This window comes from Mya arenaria, chromosome 1 (genome assembly GCF_026914265.1).
Source record: "Mya arenaria isolate MELC-2E11 chromosome 1, ASM2691426v1".
In the NCBI taxonomy this organism is placed as follows: domain Eukaryota; kingdom Metazoa; phylum Mollusca; class Bivalvia; order Myida; family Myidae; genus Mya; species Mya arenaria.
In genome coordinates, this window is record NC_069122.1 from 36,295,614 (window position 1) to 36,318,623 (window position 23,010).

The 23,010-nt window shown below is 35.0% G+C and overlaps 1 protein-coding gene across 3 annotated transcripts in view; it reads right to left on the bottom strand.

Annotated features, from left to right (window-relative positions):
• Positions 1-327: 327 nt before the first annotated feature.
• Positions 328-23,010, bottom strand: part of LOC128237141 (uncharacterized) — a 33,878-nt gene continuing 11,195 nt past the window's right edge. The window contains exons 3-22 of one of the 3 annotated variants that reach the window (XM_052952526.1): positions 21,277-21,366; positions 18,698-18,826; positions 18,212-18,301; positions 17,539-17,655; positions 17,216-17,308; positions 16,801-16,905; positions 15,925-16,020; positions 15,251-15,304; positions 14,708-14,743; positions 11,439-11,579; positions 10,036-10,208; positions 9,135-9,265; positions 8,790-8,984; positions 8,263-8,457; positions 7,833-7,912; positions 7,136-7,482; positions 6,647-6,796; positions 3,621-3,692; positions 2,777-2,960; positions 328-1,483 (exon numbers count right to left, since the gene is read on the bottom strand). In XM_052952526.1, coding sequence (XP_052808486.1) covers positions 1,327-1,483; positions 2,777-2,960; positions 3,621-3,692; positions 6,647-6,796; positions 7,136-7,482; positions 7,833-7,912; positions 8,263-8,457; positions 8,790-8,984; positions 9,135-9,265; positions 10,036-10,208; positions 11,439-11,579; positions 14,708-14,743; positions 15,251-15,304; positions 15,925-16,020; positions 16,801-16,905; positions 17,216-17,308; positions 17,539-17,655; positions 18,212-18,301; positions 18,698-18,826; positions 21,277-21,366 — 2,635 coding nt within the window. In that variant the 3' untranslated portion in view covers positions 328-1,326. Of the gene's footprint in view, positions 1,484-2,776; positions 2,961-3,620; positions 3,693-6,646; positions 6,797-7,135; positions 7,483-7,832; positions 7,913-8,262; positions 8,458-8,789; positions 8,988-9,134; positions 9,266-10,035; positions 10,209-11,438; positions 11,580-14,707; positions 14,744-15,250; positions 15,305-15,924; positions 16,021-16,800; positions 16,906-17,215; positions 17,309-17,538; positions 17,656-18,211; positions 18,302-18,697; positions 18,827-21,276; positions 21,367-23,010 lie in introns of all 3 variants that reach the window. The other 2 variants (XM_052952445.1, XM_052952599.1) reach the window with 2 other exon arrangements.

Here is a 23,010-nt window from a genome sequence, read left to right on the forward strand (position 1 = left end):
GGTCAGTTTTTGAAATGGAATTGCGTTTAGAAAATAATATGACCTCGTTTTTTAGACTAGATACATATAATCACGTTTTCTAAACCGTTGAAAAACCACTTTTGATATTAAGAAAACTAGATTAAAGATCAAGGTCATGAACAAATATTTAGTACTTCAACAGCAGCAGCAAAAATCGATTTTGATCGATTGGGCGTTTTACAAACACTGACGGAGATTGTCTTATAACGTTCTGCTATATAATTATGTACGTGCATGCGTATTAATTAGACATATTGATTAAGGGTCAGGGATTTGTAGATGCCAGACAACAGACGAACAATAAGATAAAGTTGAATTATTTATTATATTTCTTCAAGTCTAAATGTCACAAAGTATCACGTACTTTACAAAATACATTATATGGAACGAAAGCAAAATATAAACTGAGCACTAACATTGGGTGGTTAAATGCACGTGTGTAGTCATATCACAGAATGAAACAAGGAATACAAACATTTCAACAAGTCTTTAGCATGATATTAAAAAACAACAACAGAATATTAAAGATGCACTCTTACTCGCACATTAGGTTAACTACAATTTATACTATTGTTTTAATACTCCAAAAAGGATGAATAAATGACGAAAACAATGGTTCTTATGAAGGATGCCGAGTTTAATTTAAAAGAAATAAGCATAAAATACGGCATTTCTACCTGAAGAGACTAAAGTAGATCACAGTTAATCTTTTAGCATTTTTCAACCATTCAATATTTTTACATTTTCAGCTATTAAATACACGGTTATAATCTTGCTATCAGTAATTAACATTTTCCATAAATGCATTATTTAGTAAGTTGTTAAAGGTTTACCACTCAAAAATTATGTTTGTTATACATGTGTATGTACTAATTTTGAATAAGAGTGTCACTTTAACATATCGTGTCGAAATACTAAACAATATAATATTTTACACTTTATTCATACAAAAGGTAGAAAACAAATCATTATATTAAGAACATTTTACGGAACACTTATGCATCATGAATTAATGTGTTGTACACTAAGCAAAAAATAAATAAAATCGGAACGGAATTGTTGAGTGTAAATAAGCTTATAGGTATATGGTAAGTCAAGCAAATATCGTTTTAAAACATTTCATCGAGATAAAAAATATATATTGAATCAAAAACAAAGCCATTTTTTCAAGTACGCATGTGCTTAGATAATAAATATATAATACGTACATGTATAATAATAATAATACAATCCTAACAAACACCAGTTTCTGCCGTGCAACTTTCACATACTTCTCAAGAGCATCTATCCTTGCTTTGGAAGTCACTAGTTTTTCAGTGCGGGATACTTTGTTTTTCTGAAGTCTTCTGTAACAAGTCCCCTGTTGAGACGACGTACGTCGACGAGAATGTCAGCATACTGAACCTTCCCCACCCCCTTCAGGCTGGAGACCAGAAAGTCTGCCATTGTCGCGCGTGCAAACCTGAAAAAATGATAATCTTCAGTTTAGCGAAGGATTGACAGCTTTTCATTTTCAGTCTACATTAATATGGCACTGTTGTAAATTTTATATTAGGCTCCACAGTATAATTGAAAATAGCAAGAAGTACCTTTAGATAAATAAAAACACACTGGAAACAATTTCAACAAAGTGAAACCCCCTTTAACCCTGCTTTAGGACTGAATCCATCCCATCTGACTGAAGTACTCAAAAAATGCATTGCCTGCGGGAATACTGAGCACAGGATAATATGATTCTAATTAGATTGGACAAACCTTATAGCTCGAACTCAATATTTATTGCTTGCGGAAATGATGAGCGCATTGAGGTTATTCTCAACAACAAAAAAGTTATTCTCTGTGTTTTTGTATTGACTGGTCGCCGGTCATACGAGTTCGTTATTTTAGAAATTTACTTTCTGTGAAAACGATTTATATACACGCTGTGGTAGTAAATAAGCATATGAGAATTTACGGGCATATTGTGAATAATAGTTTAAATTATGCATTTGATAACAAATATAAGTGCCTTAACACGACATTAATTGACTATTCTAAATTTAAGTGATATAAAATGGAAGTACAAAGCTTAATTCACACGATTTTACTAACAAATATTAGTCGCAATAACGAAATTAACACAATTTAAATTTAACTGATAAAATGAAAGTTTAAAGCGTAATTCACACGATTTAAAACAAACATTAATGAATAAAAGTATGCCGAAAAGTATCAGGCCGAAATGATATCTCGGCCGAATCGACCCGACACCAATAATTTTATCGGTGATAATGCAAGGTACCAGTCTAAATAATTTACGCATGCCGGAGACGACCGAGTAACTACGATCTAGAAAGTTGATTAAACCGTCATAGTTCGGCTATGTCCGTGTTTATTCGGAATTTTTATATTTAAACTTTGTCAGAATGTACCCCCTGATGAAATATCGACCGCTTGTAAAACTTGGTCACATGGGGTCAAAAACTAGGTGACTAGGTCCAATCTGGAACACACTAGAGGCATTATGTTTGGTCTAATTTTCATGAAACTTAATCAGAATGTTTCATGAACATCAATAGATATATTAATATTCAATAAAACCCATTCAGGCGCGTCTTTGATGTCAAACATCAACATTCGTCTTGTAACTACTTAAATAACGACATACTGCTGCATACATGTAGCCATTCTTTAACACTTTTGAATTATAAACTCAAAGGAAACTGAAAAAATTACATATTAATTTAATGAACATCCACCATTGTTTGTATCTCACCTGCCGCGCCATTTACATAATATCTGGAAATTTGAGGCTACCCGGTCCTTCTCCGTCTCTTCCTGTATCCGTTTGAGCACGTCCGGTTTGAGTCCCAACTGAATTCCTAGTTCCCGGGCCTCATTTAATGTCAGTTCCCGCGCTAACGTCATGAGGCTCTCCATCTTCAGAATGTTTACAGCAGCTGGAAAATTAAGCCGAGACCCTGTTTGCACACGTATGTTATATTCCAATGACAAGCCTATCCTCACTTTAAAACCCAAATGCCTTGACAAAAAGAGCAGCCCACAAGGAGTGACCAAACATATCCTTCCAATGTTCTTCTATCCCACCTTCAATCTTGGCCCGTATAGGGAATGGAGGGCAATGCACATAATTTTATAAATAGTCGCACCTTCTAGTCCTTCGAAGGACAATATATGACCATTTGAACCGTGTTGATTTTAAGCAACATCAACCTCTAAACTTACATCTAGTCAAGACCAGAGATATAAAGCTCTATGCAATAGAAGAAGATATGGGTCCTCTCTAAATGTCATTAATTGCAGATTTAGTGGTATTTTGGGTCTTTTTCTGAACGCCCCATGCTCCAATTGGTGGGGGTAAAAGTTTTGACCTTAATATTGTGTTTAAGTGGGAGAACCATAATGCAGCCATTATAGGGCTCAGACAGACGTTTATAAGGAGGAGAAGGTTGCACGTGCAGTGTTGATCCGTTGGTTTAGATGACCAGACGTGTAAATTGTGTTGTTGTTTTTCAATACAAGTTTGTTTAAATTAGTTTCTGGTACAAGTAGCTAATGATCTTTGTTAACTAGTTGGTCGCTAACATAAACTACCTTACCTTCCTCTCGCTTTTCGTTCTTCTTATTTTCGTTCGGAGCAGAATTGCTCCCGGATCGGGCGGTGATTTCCTCTGAAATTAATTGTTTTATATATGAAATTATGTAACCGGAATTTGGTGTATTGAAATATTTGATATACAATGTATCTGTTATTTCGCGATTAGTGGCAATTAGATATTCGGTATAAGTACAACAACACAAACTTTACTCGACTATCCACGTTCAGAAACGTTCATTTATTTCTTATATATATATAAGATAAATATTTTTTAACTCTTAATGGTTTATTCTTTTAAAGGTTATGTTTAAAACGTCTGGCATCTTTATCTCAAGCTGACCAGCCCACGTTATATTGTAATGTTCATGGAATCGTGTAGTCCGGAGCCCGGAAAATAATCATTTCTGTTTTAGTGAATTTTATAGAGAATTTGATTTTCGCTTTATCGCTATGACTTCTTTATGATGATTTCGTGTATTTAATACTAATGTTATGGTTTTAGTATTAAATGTCTAAATTTAGCTAGTAAATGATTAATTAATACGAATGAGTTGTATTCTTAATAGTTTTCTACGTTTTCGTATGTTTGATAAACTTGACACCCCTACTCTGTAACGTTAGTTATATATAATGGTTTCATCCTTAGAGTTTGTTAAGAATGGACCATTCCATTTTGGTCACGTGATGTTAGGGTATATAAGAAGCGAAATGCATAGAACTAGTTAGTTCGTGTCTCGACGCCGATGTAAGAACATCAAGTTAATAATATATAGGGAAGCTTTGAAGTATCTTTTTGTACTGTTTAGGGCGGGTTCTGAACTATTGGAGGCTAGGAGAATTAAAGTGAAGCATTGCGCTACAGCTTCTAGTTTCCAGGTTCGGACATCCGTGGGGTTTCTTTTTGGCCTCTTAGTAAGCCTGGATCATTGCGATACAGACGGAACAGGGTCAATGGTTTGATTCCCCGTAAAAGCTATACATTTAGGACTGTGGCTTCCGCTGATATATTGTGATTGGTTTATAAGCGTTTTGTATGCTGGTCCTGTTTGAAGTTACAGCATAGTTGTTGTAGTGTTTCTGTTTGTTCGTTCTTGCTTTTGGGATAATTAAACGTTGATTCTTGAACCATACCAATTATTTCTAATCATTCGGTTTTGTAAGCAATCATTGTCAATCACGTGTATATAATATTAATTTCATACTTAATTTTTGGGACAATGCAGTCCGAGAATAGGTTTATAGTTTAATTTAAGGTAGCGTGTCCGAGCTAGCTAGGGAAGAAACGTTACAATATGTCCCTGATGCCGCAGTAGGCTGTAACATATTACTAATCTTGGCTATTGTAGTTGGCAGTTTTATCATTCTTTCAGTATTTTTTAACATAATTTTCATTCAGTTTGGGTTCTTTAGTTTCATTTCTTGTTTTAAAAGGACTCGCTCATGTTTTCGGACTAAAAAAAGTTTTCCCGATAGTGCATCAGAAAAAAAACTTATTTTATCATTATTTTACTCTATGATATCGAAATTGCAGAAAGAATACAATTAAAGTATAAAAAAGTATTTTGGTTTTGATGGGGTGCGAACCCACGCTGGAAAATTCAAGAAAAAACAGAAAAGCGATTCCGTCACCACTGGGCCACTAAGACTTATACAAAGTGATGGATACTTTAACCTTTTAACAATACATTGATATCATCACGTGATTATGTCAATAAACCAATCATGCAGCAAAAAAGCCGTTATTAAAACGAATGTGTGATGCATTGTGGGATTTTAAATGAATGTTCACCATGACTAGGTAATATGTCCCGTGCAAGACCCATGTCTGTAAGTTAAAGTTCAAGGTGACACTTAGGGTCATTTGTCAAATACCAACGTATTTTTGGCTTGTCCGGTCTGTATACTTGGCCATGCATATGAATATTTTGAAATAGTATGGCATAAATGACTAGACAGTGTGTTGTCCACAAGAGCCATGTCTGTTTGTCAAACGGCAAGAATACACAGTTTATGCTCATTGGTCAAAATTCAAAATTCCTTGCAATTTGGTTTGTCTGCGCTATAGTTTGGCCATGCATTGGGGGAATGTAAAAATCTTGACACAAATGTTCGCCATGACTACAAGTTAGCACTTTGGGATTCCAAAATAACATTTTCACATTTTTACCATGACAAGGTGTGTGTCACCGGTATCACTCATGTTTGTACGTTAAGTTCAAGGTCACACTTAAAGCTCTTTGGTACAAATACTTTGGATTTGGGGTCTTTTGTCTAAAACGAAAACGACAAGCTCTTAAATTTGCACAAGGTGCTCATGTTTTAACTAAGGGAAGCAAATAAACCTTTTTATAATTTCCTTCCATAACTTACTTTATTTGCCCTAACCCTCTCTTTTGCACAACTATTGAAAACCTGGTCGTATCGCGCCGTTTGCAGTTTACGTCTTAAGTCTTTTAAATGTTTTAACGATTGTTCAACAATTCGTTTCTTAAACGGTTAGTAAATGGAATATTTAAATTACGTTAAAGCTTATAAAAACAAGTAACCCTCTGGACAAGAAGTGCCATGTCTCTATTGTGTATTTACACTGGGGTTCTGATCTCATCTCATAAGGACCATCACAGCAGGGGCCAAAAACTGCCAGTGCAATACCCCGGATTTCGGGTTGGGGAATAAGCAGGTTGATACGTTCAGGACAAGACTACTCAAATTTCCTTGCGCATAACAGAGCATGCATGTATTATAAGTCTTAAATTACACGATATATTTGCCTTAAATGAACTCCATATTTTTTCTTATTCATTATCTTTTTAATTGGACATAACATAATGCATTTTATTAAACAATATATATAATGTGAAAAATTAATACTTTCATGAAATGCTAGTGTAAAACTTTAACTGGTGTTCATAAAACATCTAGGTTTAGATATGTTCTTGACAAAAACACACCATATTTCAATAACTAATCCAACCTGTGTTTAAAACAAAAAGCTGAACGGCGACAACAATATTAGTTTGAATTTACCAGTAGCCTGTTCGCATAGATCCCTGGTCAAAATAGCCAAGGTGTGTATAATGCTTTGTTCTGGCTCCGTTTTGAAGAACAGCATGGCATCAGGCAGCTTTTCTGGGTCCCTTTTCACCTCCGTGTGGAACGACACCGAGTTACTGCAGCCTGAAACATATAAAACATATGACCATATAGAAGCAGCGTTGGTTTATCACCATAACCGTGAGGGTCCTGTTGTGTAGCCTAAAATAAGTGTTAATATATACACACCTAATAAATTGAAGTATTGAGGATTTATTTTAACAATTTTATTTTGCGTGATCTTTAAAGGCAACACATATTGATTTTCAAGAAAGAATTACTATAGTCCCTGGTGGATTGTACCTCAAATACAGTATAACAAAGCTATCAGATATCACATAATTTACACGGAATACCAAGGGAGTTTCTTTGTTGTTTTTTTTTGACCGTCTGACGTATACCTTTCGACTCGATTCAACTAACCTGGCAAAAAACAGATAGTTTGTTCCTCTTCCGACATCGCTTCTGTGATTCTCATTTGACCATCTATTTCTACTCGTATCAAATCCCCTCGTTGTAGGAACACATCCTTTGACCTGCTCTTCTTCACCTCGATAATACCCGAGGACCGTTTCGTTTCCACTTCTGTGTCCGCCGCATATGTGTCCAAAATTTCCGTTACGAATATTTGGGATTCACTGTCACGTGATGTGTCGTCAATGTACGTTAGGATATTGCAAGGAACACGTTTCCCATAGCCGACAAGGAATTCTTTCTTGATGGTTTCCCTCATGTTGAGGAATACTCGCCGTATATGTAGAAGTGCAACACTGTGAAATGCAAGGTACATGTTTATATAAAATGATTATTGCAATATTTCTAGTGAACTAGCAAGAACGTGTTTTGTGTATGTTTGCCTTTAGATGCTGTTATTTAATACGAGGATTAAAACTGTCCAAATTGAAGAAATGTTGTGAAATCAAATGTCTTAATGGTAGAAATATATCTCATTTTAGAAATAATTGAAGATAACGCAGATGGAAGGATTTATTTAGATTAACGACTACTTTTTTGCATTATTAAATCTGTGAGAACTGTGAGAATTACAAATTTAAACATTTGTCTCTTGATAGCTTATTAGTTTAATCAAAAGACAACCATTGTGACACTAATCTCGTACCACCAGAACTCCTTAATATCAACTGCGAACACATCGTCTTTGCTAGTCCCCTTAACCGCATACTGCTTGTAGTCTAGCACCTAGAAAAAAATGTTCACATCTTAAAGCTCCATAAATTGAAGACTTTACGCAAAATAAACGAACTTAGGTTTCTATAATATGTTCATTCAAGATTGACGACTGTCTTGCGCTAATCCCTCGACCCGTTTGTAGATTACGTCATGTAAATTCTACATGATTCATGACAAAAGTCATTGACAATGGAGTCACATCCAGGTACTCGGGTTAATCTTTGCGTTGCTCCTTGAATGTATTCTCTAAGGTTTAGACATTGAGGTTTTTAACCCTTAAAACTGTTTGTGTGATGTGATCAAAATGCTTGAAACAATTGGAAAAATCTGAATATTTCTACATAAAACCAAACTGTCACCTGGCATGTTGTGTTGTTATATCTGACCACAACCAAGTCAGTGTCCTTCTCCTTATCATCTACTTCCACCGGAAGTTCGATCGTGATTGGCTTCAACATCTTGACGTCATTTCCACAAGAGATGGTCAAAGCCACAGATGCACATTCAATACCGATAAAGTGATAGCTGTGCTTCTGTTTGTCGAATTCTTCGACCTTAAGCGAAAAATGTCAAAAACATTTGGAATATTAATGAATATAATGCACATATGCAGATGATTATTTTTATTACAGCTGTTGCGTTACTTTCATATAATTTAAGTTTATTTTCTGCTCTAATAAATGTTTCTGCATTATTTCTAACTTAAGTTTATATTTAAATAAAATAATAATTCCTGCAATTTATTTTGTTTATTTAGGAATATTTTATTCTCATCGTTTCAAAGATTTTAAACGTCATCATCTTTCAGCAATGCAAAAATACCGGTACGTATGTAACTAATTACTTGACAGTTTTATACGGATTACAAATAAGCACAATTTCAAACCTTAATATCCAATTCAACTTCTGTATCAAAGCAGTCCTTAGGCACAATGACCCCCACCTTGCTGTGCTCGGAACTCACGTATTCCGCGCCCGCCGGACCGGCTGCAAATCGATCTGGGCAGCTTTGACTGAGCGCCGTGAACGCCTCACAGCTTGTGGTGCGAAACACCACAACCGCACCGTCCTCTGATGTTACCTGCTATATGCATTTACAGGATGTGTAAATTATTCTATTATTCTATAATGTCGCCACCAAAGAACGAACGTCTTTGTGCTCGATGCTGCGTTTTATTTTATACCCATATACTCTGTTTAGAGCGGCTGAATGATTAAGAATTTAACATACCACTTCCGGATCTTCAACCTTACTCCAGGCACCGTTATCTCGGACCATAAGGTATATGCCCTTCACTGGTGTCACACTGAACAGAGGAAACTGGACTATCACTTCTTCTGTGACCTTTAAACCCTCTGGACCTAATTTTGTAATTAAGGCAAGTTGAGATAAATATGTACAATTAATGACACAAATCAATCAAGAATGTATGCACATCCCTGTAGTTTAAAGTGGTGCACATATCAATAAAGCCAATGAACAGTTTTAAGGTGTCCGATGGATAATGATGATTTTAGTTGTATCGAGTCATTGGCTGTCATATTAAATTCTGACCCCATATAATTGTTGTATCATTTGAAACTGTTTCGTATGCTGTTAACTTATATATGTTAAATATATGTCTGAAAAATCGTTATTGGTTAAGAAATTGCTTTTTATATTTTTTGTACTTTATATAAACTGAAATAGATGGCGAATTAACATATTCTGCAAACGTTCAAGGCCCAATCACTTGTTTGTAATATATTCTTAGGAATTTATTACATAATATTTCCATACACATAATTTTAATCCTTGAATATGGTTTTCAATATGGGATTACCAGGCATCAAAATTTAACAGTATTGTTCATCGAAAGTCAAACAATTTTTCCATACTACGGATGTATGTTATGTCTGTCATATAGTACTCCCTCGAAAGGCGGCACATATTATGGAAGTCGCACCGTCTGTCCGTCCGTTACTGTCGGGTCTCAGCAGTGACCTACGCCATTTAATTTCAATTTACTTTCACAGAAATGTACAACAGCATGGGGAATTGTGTCGCGTATACATATAGACTAATAGCAGTCGTGCTCTTCTTGCAATAGGGTGACGATATACACAACAGCATAACAAGCCAATACCAATACCAATATAATAAATGTCCGACTGAAGCGTATGGTCTTCGGTGAGTTGCAGTGAATCCAGAAGTGGCCGCCGTAACGCCATAGGACTTGGATCCACAAAGCTACCACCCAGCTCCTTGTATGTTGACATCCGGAATCGGACTTCCTCTCCAGAGTGTCCTCGTAAAACTGGCAGGCTGAAAATATCCTACCACATAAATGACAGTCTGAAACTATCTTATAACACCAAAGTTGGAGCCTAAATGATTGAAGCATTCAATTTGGCAGACTAATTATTAAATTGGCATTCTGAAGAGATCCCACAAAGTGGCAGTCTATATTTGTCCATCCTCATAAATGTTGCAGCCTTTTACTACTAAATGTAAAACTTACAGACTTGATCATAATCAGAACCGATCCTACCACGTATGATTTGCAGTCAAAACAATAAAAAAAATATCCTTCCACGTAAACTGGCAACCTGAAATGATTTTACCCAGTAGAATATGAAGCCTTACACATTTATATTATTTAACTTATGGCTGTCTGAAATGATCCTACTACATTAAACTGGCAATCTGAAAAAAACCTACCACCTGAAAATGGCCCCTTGAAATGATCCTTTATTGTACTGTACTGTACTTAATTTCACTGTTAAAATGAAACGACCCTACCATATATTACTGGCAACTTTAAACAACCCCTCTACATTACATACCACTGGCAACCTAAATCAAATCTTCAAAATAAAACTTGCTATCTGAAACATAATATTAAACTGGCAACCGCAACATTATATAAACAATGACAACCTGACACAATCCGTCTATATGAAACTGGCACAACTTGGCAACCAGAAACCATGCTTATACATTAACCTGAAATTATCCTTACACTTAAAATTGGCAACCTGAAATAATCATAACAGATACAGTTGGCAACCTGAAACAATCCTAAATAAACTGTCAACCTAGCCAAATTTATCAACATTTCTTATTGAAAACACATTCACTGAGTACCGTTTAGAATTTTCATAGAGCCAAATTACTTACTTAAAATTCGTTACACAAACCGAACACTATCTTTAAAATAATTTCTTTTGAAAGTTTTCATCTCTTTAAAAGAGGAGTGTTACATCAGTTATACAAAAACAAAATTAGTGTGCCGAGTTCAACTCTGTTATAAGATTCTTCGTGAACTGTGGGCATTCCTACCTAAGCGAGGCAGTCTACAAAGGATACAGCATAGGGAAAGTTGAAATTTGATCACATCTGAACGGCGATGTTAATACTTTAAGTTTACATCAAAGTAAATAATAAATCATAGTTATTAATTTTGTTTTTGGGACTTGGCATTAGGCATTTTTTTTTAGAAATGACTCAGTGACCCGTTATAATTAGTCCTAAATGCAATTCAACTTTACTGACCATTGTTTATCCCACGAGGAAGCCGTATAGCGGTCACATGCTGTCCCTAGCTTGGTTGCTGCGTCGGTAAATCCCTCTCGGCCACTTTTTTGATTATTTTCTTCCGGGGGAGGGGCGATACTCACCTCCTTTACCTCCTTGCTGCAACCGTTATTATCATCATTATCATCATCATTATCATTATTATTATTATCACCATTATAATTTATTATAATTACTATTATTATTATTATTATGATTATTATTATTATTATTATTATTATTATTATTATTATTATTATTATTATTATTATTATTTTTATCTATTTATTTATTTATTTATTTATTTATTTATTTATTTATTTATTTATTTATTTATTTATAAAAATAAATAAAATATAATTATTATTATCGTTGTTTTTGTTGTTGTTTTTGTTGTTGTTTTTGTTGCTGTTTTTGTTGCAATACATGAATGCATTAATTCTGTGATGTAAAAACTGTTCTTCTAATTTTAACAAAAATAAAAATAATCAATTGACATAAAACCAAATATGGCTCAATTAGAAGACAAAAAATAAAAGTAACCATTTAACATATAACAATTATCGATTTCTGCAATTTAAATAGTTAAATATTTATGTCTGATGTTAGTTATGTCTCCCCCTCTCTGGGGGAGACATATTGTTTTTGCCCTGTCCGTCAGTCCGGTAGTCCGTCAGTCCGTCAGTCCGTCAGTCCGTCCGTACGTCACACTTCGTTTCCGATCGATAACTGGAAAACCGCATGACCTAGGATCACCAAACTTGGTAGGGAGGTTGGTCGTGAGGTGTAGAGGATCCCTATTGTTTTTGGGGTCACTAGGTCAAAGGTCAAGGTCGCGGCGACCCCCAATATAAAAAACATTTCTGCTCAAAATCTTGAGAACGGTTTGACCTAGGTTCACCAAACTTGGTAGGGAGGTTGGTCATGAGGTGTAGAAGATCCCTATTGTTTTTGGGGTCACTAGGTCAAAGGTCAAGGTCGCGGCGACCCCCAATGTAAAAAACATTTCCGCTCAATATCTTGAGAATGGTTTGACCTAGGTTCACCAAACTTGGTAGGGAGGTTGATCATGAGGTTTAGAAAACTCCTATATTTTGGGGGGTCACAAGGTCAAAGGTCAACGTCGCTGTGACCTCTAATGTAAAAAAATATTTCCGTGCAATATCAGGAGAATGCTTTGATCTAGGTTCACCAAACTTTGAAGTGAGGTTGGTCATGATGTCTAGATGATCCCAATTGTTTTGGGGGTAACAAGGTCAATAGTCAAGGTCGTGGTGACCTTCCATGTAAAAATCATTTGCGTGTAATATCTTTATGTCTCCCCCATTCATGGGGAGACATATTGTTTTTGCCCTGTCCGTCAGTCAGTCCATCAGTCTGTCAGTCAGTCAGTCAGTACGTCACACTTCGTTTCCGCCCAATAACTATAGAACTCTTAGACCCAGGAACTTCATACTTGGTATGCTAGTTGGTCATGACTAGTAGATGACCCCTATTGAATTTGGGGTCACTAGGTCAAAGATCAGGGTCAACGTGACCTTGAGGTGAAGAAACGGTTTCCACTCAATAACTAAAGATCCTTTGGGTCCAGGAACTTCATACTTGGTATGCTAGTTGTTCATGACTATTAGATGACTCCTATTGATTTTGAGATCAAAAGGTCAAAGGTCAAGGTTACCTTCAGGTAAAAAATGTTATGTTGGCAGTGACCTTAAGCTTAAAAATGGTTTCTGCTCAATAACTAAAGAAAGCTTGTACCCAGGAACTTCATAGTTGTTCATGACTAGTAGATGACTCCTATTGGTTTTGAGATCAGTAGGTCAATGGTCAAGGTCACCGTGACCTTGAGGTGAAGAAACTGTTTCTGCTCAATAACTAGAGAACGCTTGCAACCAGGAATTTCATACTTGGTATGCTAGTTGGTCATGACTAGAAGATGACCCATATTGATTTTGAGATCACTAGGTCAAAGGTCAAGGTTGCCATGACCTTGAAGTGAAGAAAAAGTTTCCGCTCAATAACTAAAGATCCTTTGGTTTCAGGAACTTCATACTTGGTAAGCTAGTTGTTCATGACTAGAAGATGACCCCTATTGATTTTCAGATCAAAAGGTCAAAGGTCAAGGTTACCTTCAGGTAAAAAATGATACGTTGGCGGTGACCTTAAGCTTAAAAATGGTTTCTGCTCAATAACTTAAGAACGCTTGTACCCAGGAACTTCATTCTTGGTACGCCAGTCGGTCATGACTAGTAGATGACCCCTATTGATTTTGAGATCAGTAGGTCAAAGGTCAAGGTTGCCATGACCTTGAGTTGAAGAAATGGTTACCGCTCAGTAACTAATGAACACTTGCACCCAAGAACTTAATACTTGGTATGCAAGTTGGTTATGTAGATGATCCCTATTGATGTTGTGATCAGTAGGTAAAAGGTCATGGTCACGATGATTGTGAGCTGAAAAATGGTTTCCGATCAATAATTGAATAACGCTTGCGCCCAGGAACTTCATACAATGCAAACTTCGTTTACATTTTCCATGATTAATCAACAACACTTTCTTCTCTTCACTATTTAATATAATCGAATAAACCAAACTTCACTGTTGGTTTGTCTCCAGTCCAAAGTTACAAATTTCATGTCCATCATTTATTTTTTCTCAGCTACGACCACACAATAGGGGAGACAAGCGCTTTTTCAAAAAAGCAATCTCTAGTTTTAACTTTATTTTACTTTGATAGCCTTAATGTAACATGCAAACATAGTTATAACAAATTGTAAGGTTGTCTAGTTAGCGCAGTTGTTAGCTCACTCGCGAGTCATGGCGCCCGGGTTCGATTCCCGGTTTGGGCGCATTTCGTTGGTGGTCACAGGTGTGTTCTCTTCGGGTTCCCCGGTTTACCACTTAAAACAAGACACACTTTCGCACAAGATTGTGACAACGAGAGTGACTAAGCATTTTATAACTTCCTTCACAATCATTGTTAAATCAGCCACGGAGAATTTACTAACTATTCAACATAAGTATTGGAACGCTAAAAGGACATATTAATGACAATGGCAACGAATTATCTGTTAGTTCTAAAAGCGTTTAGACTAACAAAAAGCATACATCTACGATCCATCTACGAAAGCGCAGTTCTTAAATAAATTCGTGCTATGGCTTTGTATTAACAGCTTATGCTACAAACAAAATAGCCCGACTAATCTCAGACGTTTATCCTATCCGGAAAATCCGTTGAAAAAAAATACCTTGGTTCTTTCGAAGCTGTCTTAGTGGTCTTTTTACTGCAACAATACATTTATGTCTACTAGTCGATCATACCCATTAATTATTTTATTCACAGAATCGCATAAAACATGGCGTTTTTGTATCTATCCTTGTTTAAACGTAAGCATATTGATCTACTTAGCTTTTGCTCTTTGTGTTTAAAAAATCTAAATAAAGTTTTCTTTGAATTACAACCTTCGCTACTGATTTGAGTTGTTTCCTATACTGCTTATTAATTGTGATATGCTACATGACCCAAGCCTGTGAATAAAGGTTTAAAGTAAAACGGTACAAGGTCATCCATATAATTGTGATTTTATCATGACTGAATCTCTTTTGTCTAAGAATCTTTAACTACATGAGCCGCCACATACAGACTTGCAGTTAAAGCTTTTGGTAAAATTTTGAATATATTAAATAAGTTTCTGAACAAAAGCCAATTAAATAAAACCGGTTTAGTTTTCTTGTCAATCAAATATTCTAAATGAATCAACATTCTCTGCCGAATACTTTATACAATGTACCTGTTTTTCTTGTTCTGTGAAGGCGCAGGAGGGCTTGGAGGTTTTGCTTCTTCCCTGAAGGAAATTTCAAGTCCATATTATTCAGTTTATTTAAAGATGCACTCTTACCAAAAAAGATATACCGCAGTTATTTTTATTAACCGAAAAGGATGAATAAATACAAAATTTAAATACGAGTATCACTTTTATGCAAATCAGTCAACGAAGATATCAACTGAATTATGCATAGCAATTGGTGTTTTAGCATAATTGTGTTAATTTGTGCTTTTTGATACTCTTATTTAAAATCAATACTTACACATGTATAACAAACATAAATTTGAAGTGATAAACCTTTAACAACTAACTAAATAATGCATTTATGGAAACTTTTAATTCATGATAACAATTTTGTAACCGTGATTTTATAGCAAACAACGCACACATTTTAAATAACTGGTGGGTCCTAAAGATTTAAACATAAGAACCACTTCGTTTTTTGATTAATTAAAACAATTTTATTATTTGTGGTACATCTTATTTGGGAGGAATAGTTCACCTTTAAGATGAAATTAATTTTATGTGCAAGTTCCCTTTTTATAAAATCAACAAACAACTTATTAATTAATTAGTCAATATTCAATAATTCACTTTCGACAAAAAATGTTAGTATATAACATATTTGGATGACCTACTTGGCTTTTGCGGTCCATTCCTCTGGTAGTATTTGAAAAAGGCCATACAGGTTCCCTGTAAGCTCGTCATACATACTGAGGTCAACGTCTGGTTCTCTAAATTAAAGTTTTAACAAGATTTCAAAAATCAAAAATAATTTATATTTTAATAGAACATGTTTCCGTTTAAACAGTCATTTGTACGTGCGTAGTTGGCTGGTTTAGTAAGGTGTCGAGTTATTACCAGAGTCCATATGAATAAACATAATACTTTTTACCAGTTTTCAATAACTAAATTATTCCAATTGAGAAAAAAGTATTATGTTAGTTTAGACCTGGTCGATCGTGTTAATCTAATTTCTGAGTATGATAACTTTTGTCTATGGACGGAATATTTAGAACTGTGTTAAAGGTGTAAACGTGAAGTAATTAATTGTGTGCTCACATTTTCAAATACTAGTATAAAAACTGCAGCTAAAACAGTTGTCTCGAACCTTGTTAGAAATACATCAGATCACAATTGTATCCATGAAACTGCCAAAGGTGTAACGATTTGAAAATGAAACGTTGTTTACTTTGATAAAACTAAGTTATTAACATTCGGCCCAATGTCTGTCGGATGGACGCTTAAGGTTATACGATCATCCTCTCTTGAAAACAACCATTCGCCATATCCGGAAGTACTCGGAGCCCGTCGAAGTACATTGAGGTGTACTTATCCTTGGCAAAGGCAAGCAAAGGTGGCGAAGAAATGACAGTGTAATATGGTTACTCAGATTTGTTTCAGTTGTGTTGAAATTCCTTGTGGTAGGAATATGCATGTGTTTGTCCCAAACATTCGACTAGACTCTCCGCTATTACACGAAAATCTCCCTAAAAATAGCTAAGTGCACTTACTTCTTGTCAATGTCTGGTTGCAGGACGTGATGTGTGACATGTTTTAGACCGTACAACATCCAGCCTAGCAGCTCCCAAAGACCACCGGCTGCAGAGTGGCCCTCTCTGAAAAAAGGTTTTCAACTGATACTGGTATATTTGTAATGTACTACCTTTGTAATAATTGTATAGTAAAATTAAGGCTTCTCAAAAACACATCACGAATATTCCAATTATTTCATTTTCAGTTTTCAAAAAGCACATTAGCAAAGTATTTCGGGTTTAAGTGGAAGTCAAATATACTGAATTAGGACCACCAGCGAGTGTTGAAATGAGAATCATCAGATTGGCCATGTTTTGCTTATTTTATCCACCAAAACGTAAACGTCGATAACAAACTAGCAAGAAGATCATACATAAAGCAGATTATTCTTACCCCACCGACAACATATTTGGCACATGTTGCTGGAGACTTTTACTGACATCTTCGGACTCTTTCCTGGACGCCGTTAGAAGCTCGCTTGCCTCACTACGAATACAATTGGTTGCATTTTAGTTTTCTAATTCTGATTATCATTTCTTATATAACATTGGTAAGTAAAACAAAAACTTAGTGTTCTCTGTTAATTCCAATATGCACAGCATTATGTTTAAAACTGAATTAATTTCCAGCAAATAAAAATTGTTATTTTTAAGCAGCCCATATTTACAAATAATTTCAATTTTAAAACCTCTAATTCAATGGTTGGCTGATCTTACTCTAGATTATGGAATTTCGATGTGTCCACAGCAAGCACGACTAATTTGACAGCGTTTCCCGCCAAATCAACCACGTTGTTTAATAATTGTCGGTGCTCTGAAGAGTTTAACCAACTTCTGCGAAAAATAAATCATACATGTACATAACGTTGTTCGTGAGGTTTTGGTGTGTATCTTTTCGGAAATTTTGTTAATATTGATACGATTTGCATAGTCTTTCATTAAAGTAATATCAAATGCGAATGGTTTAATCATAAATAATAACTTTATGTCATAATTTAAAAATAGTATAAGGGGATAGGAACGTTTTTATAAAACGATTAAAATGAGTTGCATCCTTTCTCCCATTGTGGTTTGCACGTTTTTGAACGTTCAAGGGATATAACAAAGTCATGACTTTACAGTCAATTTGAGTTGCATCCCTTCTTCAATTGGTGTTCTCACGTTCAAGGGGAAGAACAAAAGTTTCTAATGAAGTCATATTATGTTGATCATCACCGTCACGTGACATACGCTGACGGAATGATTACTGAACGATAAAGGCAAGTAAACTTTGTGTGTAGTTTGGAAATATTCATCATTAAATGCTTTAAGAGTTAATTAAGCGATTTATATGTGTGTACAGAACGCGTCAATTTAGCGTGAATAAAATACAGTTCTGTAAGTAACCTACTTCTGCACAAAGCTGGTGGCAAAGTCGGAGGCAAATATGCTGAACTGGCTCCATATGCTTACTATGGCTGGGCAGCTGGATGTTAGGTACCTTAAATAAAACCATACAAGTCGAGAGATTCTTAACATGGTACTATATGTATAGTCCAAGTCCAAATAATTGTAAGTTGGATGCCATTGAAACTATCCCCTGAGTAGCTGTCTGTATAGCTGGACGTCTCTTTCCATCGTTTTAGCTTTCAAAAATATTTTAATAGTATAAACTGTGACAATATATGTACTGGTATATGTGTACTTATACTAATTCTACTCGCCAGCTCCAAACAGCACCGTAAGCCAGTTATTGATATAAGATAAGTTTAAGGCATGTTGATTTTGGGGGCATATTTTGATTTACGATACAATTATTAAGGCGATGCAATTTTTGAAGGCAAATTTAAAGGCATAATGCACAAGTTCAATCAATTTAGAACAAATTGTGACTTACTTCAACTCGTGTTCGTCACCGTCGTAAATTTCCGCCTCATTGTCTACAAAGGAATGCCGAATACTCCCAAGTGTTTCGTTCATTTCTGTAATCACCGAAGACAGATTCACCGCGTCATCGGAAGAAATGCTGCAGATTATAAATATATTACTTACGAGTCTTCATCAATACTGAAGTTGGTTGGGAAGGCCAAAAATTACTAAAAGCATTTCATAATTTCGATTTTCCTTTACTTCTGACGTAAATATATATTTTACTAAAGCTTTGGTGTGTTAAAAAATTCAGCATTTCTTTTGAAGAAATATTTTTACAAAGATATGTTAAAATTCAATTAACATTAAAACAACATTATGTATAATGTTTTTGTGCGGAAAAAAAAAACACACAAATAATTCAACAAACGAAAGTGGCTTATTGTCTACATCTTTTCAAATCAAAAAGTTATCGAAAAAATAGTGACTTCAATTCAGAAGCTTTCACCACAAAGGCACAGCACAAATTCTTCGTCTAGATGGTCACTTGACTCCCTGCCCAATGGTCAAACGTTAGATCCCCCGCCTCACTAATTAAATACAAATATGTTACGGGAGGGAAACTAAACGGGCATCAAATGCATCATTTGTTTTACATTGGCGCTCGTTAAGGACTAACAGTATCTATAACAAGGGTTACATTCTGCCTGTGTCCTGTATGCCGTAACAGCTTAAAGCCAATTGATAGTTCGGAGACGTCGTAAAAAACACGTACATTCCCACTAAAGCCACCAGTCGCTGTTTGGATAGTATTGACCATTTGGGTAGATGAAACTGTTCATGTTTTCATGGCAGTTTTTCATTGAATGTGTTTTTTTTTTTAAAACAAATCTTATTTCGCAAACATTTGATAAGCTCTTATAAGCTAAATATGAATGCAAGTATACTTGTTGCTTGCAAAAGATTAAACCTTAAAGAAATATAAAACTGTTATTATAAATCCCTCAAATAAAAATTTGCATGTTGGCGACTTCTCAACTAAAACATAGTTTACTGTCTAATATTTGTTTTTCAATAAACTGTTCAAGGTATTTGTCCTGTTGAGCGCAACAACACAGACCACACTCTCGCGTAATATATAGTTTGCTATACTGTTTAAAAACTTTAAATAAATTGTTTCACAATCGTATTAAAATAAATAAGTTGAAACTAAGATATTTATATACTTGTTTTATTTATTATTTTGTGCACTCTATAACTGCGCCATTTACTAGCGATTTGAAGAGTATTGAAAACACAAGTTTGGTTTAATCATCTTTATGATCAGCTGATGCTAATTCACGCTTATTTTGAGATATGGTGTTCCTGACCATGTACAAGTATGTACACACAAAAACAAACATTGACTAGAGCTTCATTACATGGCTAGGTACTTTTTCAGTAATTGTGGACAAACGCATGTGTCAAATAAGTAAGGTTAAAAGAGCATTCTTGTAAGAATGAAGATATTGGTTCATGTTTAAGGCGGCTGTGTAAACTCTCTTAAGTTAAAAAGAGCATAAATAATTGTGTGACGCCTTAGATTTGGTGAATGAAACTTCATTTAAGACGACACATAACCCGCCAGTGACTTTAAACTCAAAAGAATACATTGAAAAACAAAATATGATAAACCCTTGCCCAACCGTCAGTTCATCCTAATACAAAAGAAACTATAGGCATTAACAAGAAGGATCAGGTGTGAGTTTACTCCAACCAAACCCTTTAACCACAAAACACAAATCCAGTATCAGCATTGGCCAGTATTCATAAAACATCAGTCATTTACTTACTTAAGCCTTTTCTCCTTCTTTTTCTTGATTATTTTTATTAAAGTGTGTTGGTTTTTTGGTATTGTTGATTTTTTCCGTTAAATAAAGGTGTGTTTAAAACAAAACTCAATGGAAATAAAGCAGTATAAAATTTTAAAGGAATTGTATCATATTTGACCAGTCAGCTACTTAAATTAGGAAAATAGTTTAAGTTGGGAATGTCCTGAAGATGTTTTATGAATACCGATCCGTTAAGTATACTTACCGATGTCTATAAAGTCAGTAGATATTCATTTAGTAAAGGTGTATAGCTTGTTATTTTTGTATTTTGTAAACAGATGTTTTCAAACGTATGAAAAGCCATCAAAAAGCATTTAGAACAAAGTGTTATACTTAACAGCGATCAAACCAAGTAGACACATATTCATCCTTCAATAAACGCCATTTATATTAATATTATGTATATAAATTTATTTATATCATTATATAATTAACGGTGTTTCTTTGTAACGTACTAATTATAATAAGTATACTAGTACATACAAATGAACATGTTTAAATAAACGTAATGTTGTACATACATTTAAATTGATTATGTTTATGTTCAACATGGTTTTTTATGGTTTTCAGCATAAAGTGTTATCCTTATGAAAGTCAAATTCACTGCATGATAAAGAATATTTGCTGAAGATTACAAGACGTAAGTTATTAGCCTAATCTCGGTGTTATTTGTTGTGTAAGTACCATTCTTTTTATTGCTTGGTTGTTTTGTTTAAAATTACAAAACAAATGTTACCTCGATATGACCTTGAGCTCACCCTTCACCGTCGCGATTTTTTTCAAAGTGTTGTCCAAACCGGTCTGCTCTACCCGTCTCCATATATCACTGAAAAAATGACAAATATCTTACTTTGAATGTTTGCATCACCTAGTTTGGCATTTGACAGCATTGGTCGGATAGAGTCTCTCAAAGTTAAGTATCGCAAATGTAAGTAAGTGGCCAAGCTCATGAAAATGGAATCGCAGGACGGTTTTCTGATATATTAACTTAAAAACGTCTTTACAAAAACGTCTTTCAAAGCATCACTTTAAGCGGGTTATTCACCTTTTGCACATGCGTACTTCATTGTACTTAGGCTATATGCGCCAACACTAAGATTACCCGGCTGCCGATTTGATATGCTCACAACTTTTCGCGCAATTTTAAAACCGTCCATGGTGCTCATATAAACGGTAAAGGTGGTGTCAATTAAGCATGTTTATCTAAAACAAATAAGTATAAGCTATACTATCGTTAGCAGGGATAAAAACAACAATATTTACTTAAAAAGCACAAACAACAGAAGCAATGGTGGAAGCAATTATAGTTCATGAATATACTTTCAACATGTTTTTCGTTTCTGCGTTCATACACCTCGCGGTCGAGTTAATATTCCAGGCGGACCACAATTTGATGAAATCTTCTCGAAGCGGTTCGTATTCATTTGGTTGAGTTTGTGTTGAGTTGAGCTGAGTATCTTGTGCGTTTTCCAAACTGACAAGACGTGCAGAAACAAACCAGTGAACATTACACTAAAACAGCTCGTGTGCTAAAGAGATCGAGAATACACTGGTCGTCGTCAAAATAGCATTACGCGACACACGTTGTCTGTGCCTGATAAACGCCGAGGTTATTCCGTCTGTAACATTTGACTTAATAGTTGAATAACTATGTTAAATAATGTGAGATGTATTGTATATTTTGTCTAAATGTGTTATTAATAGGATGTCTTAAACCTTAATTATGCATCTAAATATACGACAACCTAGAGGCATCAAACTAGATATCGAGCAATGTGTTGCATTCAAGGGAAATAACTCAAGTACCCCTCAAACTTTGTCGTGACGTATTTCGGAAACACCAAGAAACGTGTTGCCGTAGCAAAAAGCCATTTTTAATTTAAAATGCCATTTTCAGTGACTATATAGCAATTCGTTACTAGTTTCGGAGATAGACTTAACTGGTGTTCATGTATATTGCACCACTGGAGTTTACAACCCATACAAGATCCATTGCAATTTTGAATGGGGTTGCTTAGGAGCGTAATGATAAAAATGATACCTGTTTATTACAAAGTAGATTTTAACTGCAAAATCGTATGTTATCTGGATCTCTTTAGCGGCACAAAGCGTACTACGTGCGATGTTCCAAAATGGTCAATTTGTAGTCATGTTGGGCAAATAAAACAAAAGCTCGTGCAATCAAAATAACTGGGTTCCATATTCACTTCCATATTGAGCGTAAGTTTGAGACGCTGGCCTTAAAAAAATCTTAATGCTTCAAAATATCTATAAAATGACTTTGACAATATATGTGTGCCTGATTGAAGCACAGATTAATTATAAATATAAAGATTTAACATCTTGCTTCGGTAATAGCATATGACATGAATATTATAATTGTACTTAACAGAGTCTGAGAAGCGAGAATTTAGTGAATACGGACCCATAAGTTAACGCACACATTTAAAAGGCTGAGGCAACTTATGCA